Source organism: Oncorhynchus keta, unplaced genomic scaffold, assembly GCF_023373465.1.
Source record: "Oncorhynchus keta strain PuntledgeMale-10-30-2019 unplaced genomic scaffold, Oket_V2 Un_contig_496_pilon_pilon, whole genome shotgun sequence".
NCBI classification, from domain to species: domain Eukaryota; kingdom Metazoa; phylum Chordata; class Actinopteri; order Salmoniformes; family Salmonidae; genus Oncorhynchus; species Oncorhynchus keta.
The window spans coordinates 71,624-87,252 of record NW_026288052.1 but is presented as its reverse complement, the minus strand read 5'-3'; the positions used below and the strand labels follow the sequence as shown (position 1 = coordinate 87,252).

Genomic DNA, 15,629 nt, shown 5'->3' with positions numbered 1-15,629 from the left:
ATCATAGAGCTTGATGGTTTTTGGTAACTAATGAACTTATCCTCTGCAGCAGTCCTCGTGAGAGCCAGTTTCATCATAGAGCTTGATGGTTTTTGCGACTGCACTTGAATTGTTTTTCAAAGTTCTTAATTTCCATATTGACTGGCATTCATGTCTTCAAGTAATGATGGACTGTCGTTTCTCTTTGCTTATTTGAGCTGTTCTTGTCATGACATGGACTTGGTCTTTAGCCATATTTGGTAATCTTCTGTATACCCCCATCAACCTTGTCACAACACAATTGATTGGCTCATAAAATACTAAAAACAGCAACAAATCAATGCCAAGTGATTGTAATTTTTGGAAATCTGTTCCAAAGTATTCCGAACATACTAGATGTATACAGTGGCAAAGTATGTGAACCCTTTGGAAATACCTGGATTTCTGCATAAATTGGTCATAAAATTGGATCTGATCTACATATAGGTCACAACAATAGACAAACACAGCTTAAACTAATAACACAAACAATTATACGTTTTCATGTCTTTATTGAACACACTGTGTAAACATTCACAGTGCAGGGTGGGGAAAGTATGTGAACCCTTGGATTTAATAACTGGTTGACCCTACATTGGCAGCAATAACCTCAACCAAATGTTTTCTGTAGTTGCGGATCAGACCTGCACAACGGTCAGGAAGAATTTTGGACCATTCCTCTTTACAAAACTGTTTCAGTTCAGCAATATTCTTGGGATGCTCTCTTGAGGTCATGCCACAGCATCTCAATCGGGTTGAGGTCAGGACCACTCCCAGAAGGCCTATTTTCTTCTGTTGAAGCCATTCTGTTGATTTACTTCTGTGTTTTGGGTCATTGTCCTGTTGCATCACCCAACTTCTGAGCTTCAATTGGCGGACAGATAGCCTAACATTCTCCTGCAAAATGTCTTGATAAACTTGAATTCATTTTTCTGTTGATAATAGCAAGCTGTCCAGGCCCTGAAGCAGCCCCAAACCATGATGCTCCCTCCACCATACTACAGTTGGGGCGAGGTTTTGATGTTGGTGTACTGTGCCTTTTGTGTTCCTTCCTTCCAAACAACTCAACTGTAGTTTCATCTCTCCACACACAGTGTTGTGTTCCTTCCAAACAACTCAACTGTAGTTTCATCTCTCCACACACAGTGTTGTGTGTTCCTTCCAAACAACTCAACTGTAGTTTCATCTGTCCACACACAGTGTTGTGTCTTCCTTCCAAACAACTCAACTGTAGTTTCATCTCTCCACACACAGTGTTGTGTGTTCCTTCCAAACAACTCAACTGTAGTTTCATCTCTCCACACACAGTGTTGTGTTCCTTCCAAACAACTCAACTGTAGTTTCATCTGTCCACACACAGTGTTGTGTGTTCCTTCCTTCCAAACAACTCAACTGTAGTTTCATCTCTCCACACACAGTGTTGTGTGTTCCTTCCTTCCAAACAACTCAACTGTAGTTTCATCTCTCCACACACAGTGTTGTGTTCCTTCCAAACAACTCAACTGTAGTTTCATCTCTCCACACACAGTGTTTTGTGTTCCTTCCTTCCAAACAACTCAACTGTAGTTTCATCTGTCCACACACAGTGTTCCTTCCTTCCAAACAACTCAACTGTAGTTTCATCTGTCCACACACAGTGTTGTGTGTTCCTTCCAAACAACTCAACTGTAGTTTCATCTCTCCACACACAGTGTTGTGTTCCTTCCAAACAACTCAACTGTAGTTTCATCTGTCCACACACAGTGTTGTGTGTTCCTTCCTTCCTTCCAAACAACTCAACTGTAGTTTCATCTCTCCACACACAGTGTTGTGTTCCTTCCAAACAACTCAACTGTAGTTTCATCTCTCCACACACAGTGTTGTGTGTTCCTTCCTTCCAAACAACTCAACTGTAGTTTCATCTGTCCACACACAGTGTTGTGTGTTCCTTCCTTCCAAACAACTCAACTGTAGTTTCATCTGTCCACACACAGTGTTGTGTTCCTTCCAAACAACTCAACTGTAGTTTCATCTCTCCACACACAGTGTTGTGTGTTCCTTCCTTCCAAACAACTCAACTGTAGTTTCATCTCTCCACACACAGTGTTGTGTTCCTTCCTTCCAAACAACTCAACTGTAGTTTCATCTGTCCACACACAGTGTTGTGTGTTCCTTCCTTCCAAACAACTCAACTGTAGTTTCATCTGTCCACACACAGTGTTGTGTTCCTTCCAAACAACTCAACTGTAGTTTCATCTCTCCACACAGTGTTGTGTGTTCCTTCCTTCCAAACAACTCAACTGTAGTTTCATCTGTCCACACACAGTGTTGTGTGTTCCTTCCTTCCAAACAACTCAACTGTAGTTTCATCTGTCCACACACAGTGTTGTGTGTTCCTTCCAAACAACTCAACTGTAGTTTCATCTGTCCACACACAGTGTTGTGTGTTCCTTCCAAACAACTCAACTGTAGTTTCATCTGTCCACACACAGTGTTGTGTGTTCCTTCCAAACAACTCAACTGTAGTTTCATCTCTCCACACACAGTGTTGTGTGTTCCTTCCAAACAACTCAACTGTAGTTTCATCTCTCCACACACAGTGTTGTGTGTTCCTTCCTTCCAAACAACTCAACTGTAGTTTCATCTGTCCACACACAGTGTTGTGTGTTCCTTCCAAACAACTCAACTGTAGTTTCATCTGTCCACACACAGTGTTGTGTGTTCCTTCCAAACAACTCAACTGTAGTTTCATCTCTCCACACACAGTGTTGTGTGTTCCTTCCAAACAACTCAACTGTAGTTTCATCTGTCCACACACAGTGTTGTGTGTTCCTTCCTTCCAAACAACTCAACTGTAGTTTCATCTCTCCACACACAGTGTTGTGTTCCTTCCAAACAACTCAACTGTAGTTTCATCTCTCCACACACAGTGTTTTGTGTTCCTTCCTTCCAAACAACTCAACTGTAGTTTCATCTCTCCACACACAGTGTTGTGTGTTCCTTCCTTCCAAACAACTCAACTGTAGTTTCATCTGTCCACACACAGTGTTGTGTTCCTTCCAAACAACTCAACTGTAGTTTCATCTCTCCACACACAGTGTTGTGTGTTCCTTCCTTCCAAACAACTCAACTGTAGTTTCATCTGTCCACACACAGTGTTGTGTTCCTTCCTTCCAAACAACTCAACTGTAGTTTCATCTGTCCACACACAGTGTTGTGTGTTCCTTCCTTCCAAACAACTCAACTGTAGTTTAATCTGTCCACACACAGTGTTGTGTGTTCCTTCCTTCCAAACAACTCAACTGTAGTTTCATCTGTCCACACACAGTGTTGTGTGTTCCTTCCTTCAAACAACTCAACTGTAGTTTCATCTGTCCACACACAGTGTTGTGTGTTCCTTCCTTCAAACAACTCAACTGTAGTTTCATCTGTCCACACACAGTGTTGTGTGTTCCTTCCTTCAAACAACTCAACTGTAGTTTCATCTGTCCACACACAGTGTTGTGTGTTCCTTCCTTCAAACAACTCAACTGTAGTTTCATCTGTCCACACACAGTGTTGTGTGTTCCTTCCTTCCAAACAACTCAACTGTAGTTTCATCTGTCCACACACAGTGTTGTGTGTTCCTTCCAAACAACTCAACTGTAGTTTAATCTGTCCACACACAGTGTTGTGTGTTCCTTCCAAACAACTCAACTGTAGTTTCATCTGTCCACACACAGTGTTGTGTGTTCCTTCCTTCCAAACAACTCAACTGTAGTTTCATCTCTCCACACACAGTGTTGTGTGTTCCTTCCAAACAACTCAACTGTAGTTTCATCTCTCCACACACAGTGTTGTGTTCCTTCCAAACAACTCAACTGTAGTTTCATCTGTCCACACACAGTGTTGTGTGTTCCTTCCTTCCAAACAACTCAACTGTAGTTTCATCTCTCCACACACAGTGTTGTGTGTTCCTTCCTTCCAAACAACTCAACTGTAGTTTCATCTCTCCACACACAGTGTTGTGTTCCTTCCAAACAACTCAACTGTAGTTTCATCTCTCCACACACAGTGTTTTGTGTTCCTTCCTTCCAAACAACTCAACTGTAGTTTCATCTGTCCACACACAGTGTTCCTTCCTTCAAACAACTCAACTGTAGTTTCATCTGTCCACACACAGTGTTGTGTTCCTTCAAACAACTCAACTGTAGTTTCATCTCTCCACACACAGTGTTGTGTGTTCCTTCCTTCAAACAACTCAACTGTAGTTTCATCTCTCCACACACAGTGTTGTGTTCCTTCCTTCAAACAACTCAACTGTAGTTTCATCTGTCCACACACAGTGTTGTGTGTTCCTTCCTTCAAACAACTCAACTGTAGTTTCATCTGTCCACACACAGTGTTGTGTGTTCCTTCCTTCAAACAACTCAACTGTAGTTTCATATGTCCACACACAGTGTTGTGTTCCTTCCTTCCAAACAACTCAACTGTAGTTTCATCTGTCCACACACAGTGTTGTGTGTTCCTTCCTTCAAACAACTCAACTGTAGTTTCATCTCTCCACACACAGTGTTGTGTTCCTTCAAACAACTCAACTGTAGTTTCATCTCTCCACACACAGTGTTGTGTGTTCCTTCCTTCAAACAACTCAACTGTAGTTTCATCTCTCCACACACAGTGTTGTGTGTTCCTTCCAAACAACTCAACTGTAGTTTCATCTGTCCACACACAGTGTTGTGTGTTCCTTCCTTCAAACAACTCAACTGTAGTTTCATCTCTCCACACACAGTGTTGTGTGTTCCTTCCTTCCAAACAACTCAACTGTAGTTTCATCTCTCCACACACAGTGTTGTGTGTTCCTTCCTTCCAAACAACTCAACTGTAGTTTCATCTGTCCACACACAGTGTTGTGTTCCTTCCAAACAACTCAACTGTAGTTTCATCTCTCCACACACAGTGTTGTGTGTTCCTTCCTTCCAAACAACTCAACTGTAGTTTAATCTGTCCACACACAGTGTTGTGTGTTCCTTCCTTCCAAACAACTCAACTGTAGTTTCATCTGTCCACACACAGTGTTGTGTGTTCCTTCCAAACAACTCAACTGTAGTTTCATCTGTCCACACACAGTGTTGTGTGTTCCTTCCAAACAACTCAACTGTAGTTTCATCTGTCCACACACAGTGTTGTGTGTTCCTTCCAAACAACTCAACTGTAGTTTAATCTGTCCACACACAGTGTTGTGTGTTCCTTCCAAACAACTCAACTGTAGTTTCATCTGTCCACACACAGTGTTGTGTGTTCCTTCCTTCAAACAACTCAACTGTAGTTTAATCTGTCCACACACAGTGTTGTGTTCCTTCAAACAACTCAACTGTAGTTTCATCTCTCCACACACAGTGTTGTGTTCCTTCCTTCCAAACAACTCAACTGTAGTTTCATCTCTCCACACACAGTGTTGTGTGTTCCTTCCTTCCAAACAACTCAACTGTAGTTTCATCTGTCCACACATAGTGTTGTGTGTTCCTTCCTTCCAAACAACTCAACTGTAGTTTCATCTCTCCACTCCACACACAGTGTTGTGTGTTCCTTCCTTCCAAACAACTCAACTGTAGTTTCATCTGTCCACACACAGTGTTGTGTGTTCCTTCCTTCCAAACAACTCAACTGTAGTTTAATCTGTCCACACACAGTGTTGTGTTCCTTCCAAACAACTCAACTGTAGTTTCATCTCTCCACACACAGTGTTGTGTGTTCCTTCCTTCCAAACAACTCAACTGTAGTTTCATCTCTCCACACACAGTGTTGTGTGTTCCTTCCTTCCAAACAACTCAACTGTAGTTTAATCTGTCCACACACAGTGTTGTGTGTTCCTTCCTTCCAAACAACTCAACTGTAGTTTCATCTGTCCACACACAGTGTTGTGTGTTCCTTCCAAACAACTCAACTGTAGTTTCATCTGTCCACACACAGTGTTGTGTGTTCCTTCCAAACAACTCAACTGTATTTTCATCTGTCCACACACAGTGTTGTGTGTTCCTTCCAAACAACTCAACTGTAGTTTAATCTGTCCACACACAGTGTTGTGTGTTCCTTCCAAACAACTCAACTGTAGTTTCATCTGTCCACACATAGTGTTGTGTGTTCCTTCCTTCCAAACAACTCAACTGTAGTTTCATCTCTCCACACACAGTGTTGTGTGTTCCTTCCTTCCAAACAACTCAACTGTAGTTTCATCTGTCCACACACAGTGTTGTGTTCCTTCCAAACAACTCAACTGTAGTTTCATCTCTCCACACACAGTGTTGTGTGTTCCTTCCTTCAAACAACTCAACTGTAGTTTCATCTCTCCACACACAGTGTTGTGTGTTCCTTCCTTCAAACAACTCAACTGTAGTTTAATCTGTCCACACACAGTGTTGTGTGTTCCTTCCTTCAAACAACTCAACTGTAGTTTCATCTGTCCACACACAGTGTTGTGTGTTCCTTCCAAACAACTCAACTGTAGTTTCATCTGTCCACACACAGTGTTGTGTGTTCCTTCCAAACAACTCAACTGTAGTTTCATCTGTCCACACACAGTGTTGTGTGTTCCTTCCAAACAACTCAACTGTAGTTTAATCTGTCCACACACAGTGTTGTGTGTTCCTTCCAAACAACTCAACTGTAGTTTCATCTGTCCACACACAGTGTTGTGTGTTCCTTCCTTCAAACAACTCAACTGTAGTTTCATCTGTCCACACACAGTGTTGTGTTCCTTCAAACAACTCAACTGTAGTTTCATCTCTCCACACACAGTGTTGTGTTCCTTCCTTCAAACAACTCAACTGTAGTTTCATCTCTCCACACACAGTGTTGTGTGTTCCTTCCTTCAAACAACTCAACTGTAGTTTCATCTGTCCACACATAGTGTTGTGTGTTCCTTCCTTCCAAACAACTCAACTGTAGTTTCATCTCTCCACACACAGTGTTGTGTTCCTTCCTTCCAAACAACTCAACTGTAGTTTCATCTGTCCACACACAGTGTTGTGTGTTCCTTCCTTCAAACAACTCAACTGTAGTTTAATCTGTCCACACACAGTGTTGTGTTCCTTCAAACAACTCAACTGTAGTTTCATCTGTCCACACACAGTGTTGTGTGTTCCTTCCAAACAACTCAACTGTAGTTTCATCTCTCCACACACAGTGTTGTGTTCCTTCAAACAACTCAACTGTAGTTTCATCTGTCCACACACAGTGTTGTGTGTTCCTTCCAAACAACTCAACTGTAGTTTAATTTGTCCACACACAGTGTTGTGTTCCTTCCAAACAACTCAACTGTAGTTTCATCTGTCCACACACAGTGTTGTGTGTTCCTTCCTTCAAACAACTCAACTGTAGTTTCATCTGTCCACACACAGTGTTGTGTGTTCCTTCCTTCAAACAACTCAACTGTAGTTTCATCTCTCCACACACAGTGTTGTGTGTTCCTTCCTTCCAAACAACTCAACTGTAGTTTCATCTCTCCACACACAGTGTTGTGTTCCTTCCAAACAACTCAACTGTAGTTTCATCTCTCCACACACAGTGTTGTGTTCCTTCCAAACAACTCAACTGTAGTTTCATCTCTCCACACACAGTGTTGTGTGTTCCTTCCAAACAACTCAACTGTAGTTTCATCTGTCCACACACAGTGTTGTGTGTTCCTTCCAAACAACTCAACTGTAGTTTCATCTCTCCACACACAGTGTTGTGTGTTCCTTCCAAACAACGCAACTGTAGTTTCATCTGTCCACACACAGTGTTTTGTGTTCCTTCCAAACAACTCAACTGTAGTTTCATCTGTCCACACAGTGTTTTGTGTTCCTTCCTTCCAAACAACTCAACTGTAGTTTAATCTCTCCACACACAGTGTTGTGTTCCTTCCAAACAACTCAACTGTAGTTTCATCTGTCCACACACAGTGTTGTGTGTTCCTTCCAAACAACTCAACTGTAGTTTAATTTGTCCACACACAGTGTTGTGTTCCTTCCAAACAACTCAACTGTAGTTTCATCTGTCCACACACAGTGTTGTGTGTTCCTTCCTTCCAAACAACTCAACTGTAGTTTCATCTCTCCACACACAGTGTTGTGTGTTCCTTCCTTCAAACAACTCAACTGTAGTTTCATCTGTCCACACACAGTGTTGTGTGTTCCTTCCTTCAAACAACTCAACTGTAGTTTCATCTCTCCACACACAGTGTTTTGTGTTCCTTCCTTCCAAACAACTCAACTGTAGTTTCATCTGTCCACACACAGTGTTCCTTCCTTCAAACAACTCAACTGTAGTTTCATCTGTCCACACACAGTGTTGTGTTCCTTCAAACAACTCAACTGTAGTTTCATCTCTCCACACACAGTGTTGTGTGTTCCTTCCTTCCAAACAACTCAACTGTAGTTTCATCTCTCCACACACAGTGTTGTGTTCCTTCCTTCCAAACAACTCAACTGTAGTTTCATCTGTCCACACACAGTGTTGTGTGTTCCTTCCTTCCAAACAACTCAACTGTAGTTTCATCTGTCCACACACAGTGTTGTGTGTTCCTTCCTTCCAAACAACTCAACTGTAGTTTCATATGTCCACACACAGTGTTGTGTTCCTTCCTTCCAAACAACTCAACTGTAGTTTCATCTGTCCACACACAGTGTTGTGTGTTCCTTCCTTCCAAACAACTCAACTGTAGTTTCATCTCTCCACACACAGTGTTGTGTTCCTTCCAAACAACTCAACTGTAGTTTCATCTCTCCACACACAGTGTTGTGTGTTCCTTCCTTCCAAACAACTCAACTGTAGTTTCATCTCTCCACACACAGTGTTGTGTGTTCCTTCCAAACAACTCAACTGTAGTTTCATCTGTCCACACACAGTGTTGTGTGTTCCTTCCTTCCAAACAACTCAACTGTAGTTTCATCTCTCCACACACAGTGTTGTGTGTTCCTTCCTTCAAACAACTCAACTGTAGTTTCATCTCTCCACACACAGTGTTGTGTGTTCCTTCCTTCCAAACAACTCAACTGTAGTTTCATCTGTCCACACACAGTGTTGTGTTCCTTCAAACAACTCAACTGTAGTTTCATCTCTCCACACACAGTGTTGTGTGTTCCTTCCTTCAAACAACTCAACTGTAGTTTAATCTGTCCACACACAGTGTTGTGTGTTCCTTCCTTCAAACAACTCAACTGTAGTTTCATCTGTCCACACACAGTGTTGTGTGTTCCTTCCAAACAACTCAACTGTAGTTTCATCTGTCCACACACAGTGTTGTGTGTTCCTTCCAAACAACTCAACTGTAGTTTCATCTGTCCACACACAGTGTTGTGTGTTCCTTCCAAACAACTCAACTGTAGTTTAATCTGTCCACACACAGTGTTGTGTGTTCCTTCCAAACAACTCAACTGTAGTTTCATCTGTCCACACACAGTGTTGTGTGTTCCTTCCTTCCAAACAACTCAACTGTAGTTTAATCTGTCCACACACAGTGTTGTGTTCCTTCCAAACAACTCAACTGTAGTTTCATCTCTCCACACACAGTGTTGTGTTCCTTCCTTCCAAACAACTCAACTGTAGTTTCATCTCTCCACACACAGTGTTGTGTGTTCCTTCCTTCCAAACAACTCAACTGTAGTTTCATCTGTCCACACATAGTGTTGTGTGTTCCTTCCTTCCAAACAACTCAACTGTAGTTTCATCTCTCCACTCCACACACAGTGTTGTGTGTTCCTTCCTTCCAAACAACTCAACTGTAGTTTCATCTGTCCACACACAGTGTTGTGTGTTCCTTCCTTCCAAACAACTCAACTGTAGTTTAATCTGTCCACACACAGTGTTGTGTTCCTTCCAAACAACTCAACTGTAGTTTCATCTCTCCACACACAGTGTTGTGTGTTCCTTCCTTCCAAACAACTCAACTGTAGTTTCATCTCTCCACACACAGTGTTGTGTGTTCCTTCCTTCAAACAACTCAACTGTAGTTTAATCTGTCCACACACAGTGTTGTGTGTTCCTTCCTTCAAACAACTCAACTGTAGTTTCATCTGTCCACACACAGTGTTGTGTGTTCCTTCCAAACAACTCAACTGTAGTTTCATCTGTCCACACACAGTGTTGTGTGTTCCTTCCAAACAACTCAACTGTAGTTTCATCTGTCCACACACAGTGTTGTGTGTTCCTTCCAAACAACTCAACTGTAGTTTAATCTGTCCACACACAGTGTTGTGTGTTCCTTCCAAACAACTCAACTGTAGTTTCATCTGTCCACACATAGTGTTGTGTGTTCCTTCCTTCCAAACAACTCAACTGTAGTTTCATCTCTCCACACACAGTGTTGTGTGTTCCTTCCTTCCAAACAACTCAACTGTAGTTTCATCTGTCCACACACAGTGTTGTGTTCCTTCCAAACAACTCAACTGTAGTTTCATCTCTCCACACACAGTGTTGTGTGTTCCTTCCTTCCAAACAACTCAACTGTAGTTTCATCTCTCCACACACAGTGTTGTGTGTTCCTTCCTTCCAAACAACTCAACTGTAGTTTAATCTGTCCACACACAGTGTTGTGTGTTCCTTCCTTCCAAACAACTCAACTGTAGTTTCATCTGTCCACACACAGTGTTGTGTGTTCCTTCCAAACAACTCAACTGTAGTTTCATCTGTCCACACACAGTGTTGTGTGTTCCTTCCAAACAACTCAACTGTAGTTTCATCTGTCCACACACAGTGTTGTGTGTTCCTTCCAAACAACTCAACTGTAGTTTAATCTGTCCACACACAGTGTTGTGTGTTCCTTCCAAACAACTCAACTGTAGTTTCATCTGTCCACACACAGTGTTGTGTGTTCCTTCCTTCCAAACAACTCAACTGTAGTTTCATCTGTCCACACACAGTGTTGTGTTCCTTCCAAACAACTCAACTGTAGTTTCATCTCTCCACACACAGTGTTGTGTTCCTTCCTTCCAAACAACTCAACTGTAGTTTCATCTCTCCACACACAGTGTTGTGTGTTCCTTCCTTCCAAACAACTCAACTGTAGTTTCATCTGTCCACACATAGTGTTGTGTGTTCCTTCCTTCCAAACAACTCAACTGTAGTTTCATCTCTCCACACACAGTGTTGTGTTCCTTCCTTCCAAACAACTCAACTGTAGTTTCATCTGTCCACACACAGTGTTGTGTGTTCCTTCCTTCCAAACAACTCAACTGTAGTTTAATCTGTCCACACACAGTGTTGTGTTCCTTCCAAACAACTCAACTGTAGTTTCATCTGTCCACACACAGTGTTGTGTGTTCCTTCCAAACAACTCAACTGTAGTTTCATCTCTCCACACACAGTGTTGTGTTCCTTCCAAACAACTCAACTGTAGTTTCATCTGTCCACACACAGTGTTGTGTGTTCCTTCCAAACAACTCAACTGTAGTTTAATTTGTCCACACACAGTGTTGTGTTCCTTCCAAACAACTCAACTGTAGTTTCATCTGTCCACACACAGTGTTGTGTGTTCCTTCCTTCCAAACAACTCAACTGTAGTTTCATCTGTCCACACACAGTGTTGTGTGTTCCTTCCTTCCAAACAACTCAACTGTAGTTTCATCTCTCCACACACAGTGTTGTGTGTTCCTTCCTTCCAAACAACTCAACTGTAGTTTCATCTCTCCACACACAGTGTTGTGTTCCTTCCAAACAACTCAACTGTAGTTTCATCTCTCCACACACAGTGTTGTGTGTTCCTTCCAAACAACTCAACTGTAGTTTCATCTGTCCACACACAGTGTTGTGTGTTCCTTCCAAACAACTCAACTGTAGTTTCATCTCTCCACACACAGTGTTGTGTGTTCCTTCCAAACAACGCAACTGTAGTTTCATCTGTCCACACACAGTGTTTTGTGTTCCTTCCAAACAACTCAACTGTAGTTTCATCTGTCCACACAGTGTTTTGTGTTCCTTCCTTCCAAACAACTCAACTGTAGTTTAATCTCTCCACACACAGTGTTGTGTTCCTTCCAAACAACTCAACTGTAGTTTCATCTGTCCACACACAGTGTTGTGTGTTCCTTCCAAACAACTCAACTGTAGTTTAATTTGTCCACACACAGTGTTGTGTTCCTTCCAAACAACTCAACTGTAGTTTCATCTGTCCACACACAGTGTTGTGTGTTCCTTCCTTCCAAACAACTCAACTGTAGTTTCATCTCTCCACACACAGTGTTGTGTGTTCCTTCCTTCCAAACAACTCAACTGTAGTTTCATCTGTCCACACACAGTGTTGTGTGTTCCTTCCTTCCAAACAACTCAACTGTAGTTTCATCTGTCCACACACAGTGTTGTGTTCCTTCCAAACAACTCAACTGTAGTTTCATCTCTCCACACACAGTGTTGTGTGTTCCTTCCAAACAACTCAACTGTAGTTTCATCTGTCCACACACAGTGTTGTGTGTTCCTTCCAAACAACTCAACTGTAGTTTCATCTGTCCACACACAGTGTTGTGTGTTCCTTCCAAACAACTCAACTGTAGTTTCATCTCTCCACACACAGTGTTGTGTGTTCCTTCCTTCCAAACAACTCAACTGTAGTTTCATCTGTCCACACACAGTGTTGTGTGTTCCTTCCTTCCAAACAACGCAACTGTAGTTTCATCTGTCCACACACAGTGTTGTGTGTTCCTTCCAAACAACTCAACTGTAGTTTCATCTCTCCACACACAGTGTTGTGTGTTCCTTCCTTCCAAACAACGCAACTGTAGTTTCATCTGTCCACACACAGTGTTTTGTGTTCCTTCCAAACAACTCAACTGTAGTTTCATCTGTCCACACAGTGTTTTGTGTTCCTTCCTTCCAAACAACGCAACTGTAGTTTCATCTGTCCACACACAGTGTTGTGTGTTCCTTCCAAACAACTCAACTGTAGTTTCATCTCTCCACACACAGTGTTGTGTGTTCCTTCCTTCCAAACAACTCAACTGTAGTTTCATCTGTCCACACACAGTGTTGTGTTCCTTCCTTCCAAACAACGCAACTGTAGTTTCATCTGTCCACACACAGTGTTTTGTGTTCCTTCCAAACAACTCAACTGTAGTTTCATCTGTCCACACACAGTGTTTTGTGTTCCTTCCTTCCAAACAACTCAACTGTAGTTTCATCTGTCCACACACAGTGTTTTGTGTTCCTTCCTTCCAAACAACTCAACTGTAGTTTCATCTGTCCACACACAGTGTTGTGTGTTCCTTCCTTCCAAACAACTCAACTGTAGTTTAATCTGTCCACACACAGTGTTGTGTGTTCCTTCCTTCCAAACAACTCAACTGTAGTTTCATCTGTCCACATAATATTTTGCCAGTAGCGCTGTGAAACATCCAGATGCTCTTTTGCAAACTTCAGATGTGCAGCAATGTTTTGTTTGGACAGCAGGCCTCCCATGAACACCATTCGTGTTTAGTGTTTTACATATCGTCAACAGAGATGTTCCAGAGATTTCTGTAAGTCTTTAGCTGAGACTCTAGGATTCTTCTTAGCCTCATTGAGCATGCTGCGCTGTGCTCTTTGCAGGACAGCTACTCGACAAATTTCAAGGCTTTTAGAGATACTTTTGTAATCCTTTCCAGCTTTGTGCAATTCAGATCTCTTTTGTTTGAAACATGGTTCTTGTGAATAGCAAACTCAAATTGTGAGTCTTTAAAAAAAAATTATAGGGCAAGGCAGCTCTAACCAACATCTCTCATCTCATTGATTGGACTCCACGTTTTTTATTTTACCTTTATTTAACTAGGCAAGTCAGTTAAGAACAAATTATTATTTTCAATGACGGCCTAGGAACAACTGCCTTGTTCAGGGGCAGATTTGTACCTTGTCCGCTCGGGGATTTGAACTTGCAACCTTTTTTCAATTTATGCAGAAATTACAAGTAATTCCAAAGGGTTCACAAACCTTTTCTTGTCACTGTATGTGATCGTATACAAATGTAAGCATGGTTTGAAAATGTTGTAGTCAAATGTTATATCTGTATGGGCTTCTTGTGGTGAATTTGCAAATTATTTGTAATTATGTTCTGACCATCTGCTCAAGAAAAAATGGGCCCATAGCTGAATCTAGTTGATGATCCACGCTGTATGTCTTACTGTTTATATTACATAATACTTCACTGTAGTTGTTGTGGTTCTGAATCCGTTTTTCCTTTCTCCTGTCTGTCAGATCCAGATGCAGACGATGAGACCAAGAAGAACAACAGATGCAGCCTGGTATGGGAGGTGAGTGGTTAACCAATACATCTTATTTCACTAATGCTCCAGGAGTGTAATGCATGCTTCATATAATAATCATGTTCATCTTGGACAACTGGCTTCTTTAAAATGGATTGATTGTAAACACAGTATAGACTGATCTAACCTTGTCTTTCTCTTTCTTCCCCTGCCGTTTTCTCTCCTGCCTCCATCTGTCCCCTCTCCTCCTCTTCCCAGGGCACGGCTAAGGAGCGTAACTACGGGGAGATGAAGTTTAAGCAGTGTCCTACAGAGAACATGGCTAGAGAACACTTTAAGAAGCACGGAACAGAACACTACTGGGACCTGGCTCTGAGCCAGAGTGTGCTGGAGAGCACTGATGACTGAAGGGAGAGCATCACTAGAAAGCTGAGGAGGCAGAAGGATCCCTTACCACTGACCCAGGGTCCGATAGTTGTTCATCCTCATAATGGTTGGGAGTTATCTGATCCTGGATCAGTGGTGAAGCACATTGTTACCTTGTGCACCAGAGACATGCAAAGGTCAGGGGTGATTCTACCCTTTTACAGATACATTCACAACCCAGCCTTATATGGCTGACTGCCTGCCTGTTATTGTGTGTTGACTTGACTTGAGACGGATTGGGAGTGAATGAATGAAAGGAAGTGCTGGTTAGAGAACGGTTGAGGGCGTAGATTAGGAGGGATATAAGGTGTGTATAGGTATCATTGAGGGAGGTGTACACTGTTCTGCAATCACATTTTGTGGAAGAGTTGATAACTGTGAGACCATCTTTCTAGCAGTTAGGGTGTCATTCAGGCTGTCAGTTGCTGTGTGTCAGTGTTTAATACTTTGTCTGACATCTCCACTGTGTGAGTGTTCTATAGCTTGCTATTGACTTCTCTACCTGACTACAGTTCCTGAGTAAGCCCAGCTGTGGTCCAAATACAGTTCTGAAATATTACCGCAATGTACTATTCCCAAGCAAATGCCCTGTTTAGAATAAACAAAAACCAACCTATCAACGTAGAAGTAACTAAAGACTTTGAAACGTAATGAGATCGTACATTAGACTACGGTTTTTGTGTCATGTTTTTGGCCTTTTATTTTTAAAGAAAATTGACAATTGTTTTATGTGGAATGACCACATTTAGTCAAGTATTGACTGACCCAAAATATTTTTCTTTTCTTTAGAGATGTTTGTTTTGGATAAAATGTCTTCCACTTATGTTTTGATCCTGTATATGTTGCCAATAAACACATGCAGGACAATACAATACACTTTGTAATGAAAAATGAAAGCTTTATACCGTTGTGCACTTTTAAAATTATTTTCAGCTGCTGCATTGGATTTGTAACAGTGAGAGGTGACATTTTATGTTTGCGATTGGATACAACCAACCTGTAACATACAACCCTTTCGGG

The 15,629-nt window shown here is 41.8% G+C and overlaps 1 protein-coding gene across 2 annotated transcripts in view; it reads left to right on the top strand.

Moving 5' to 3' along the window:
- Window positions 1–15,481, top strand: part of LOC118381926 (U4/U6 small nuclear ribonucleoprotein Prp3-like) — a 29,883-nt gene extending 14,402 nt beyond the window's left edge. For both annotated transcript variants that reach the window (XM_052509778.1, XM_052509777.1), the window contains exons 16-17: window positions 14,176–14,231; window positions 14,442–15,481. In XM_052509778.1, coding sequence (XP_052365738.1) covers window positions 14,176–14,231; window positions 14,442–14,591 — 206 coding nt within the window. In that variant the 3' untranslated portion in view covers window positions 14,592–15,481. The remainder of the gene's footprint in view (window positions 1–14,175; window positions 14,232–14,441) is intronic.
- Window positions 15,482–15,629: the final 148 nt, after the last annotated feature.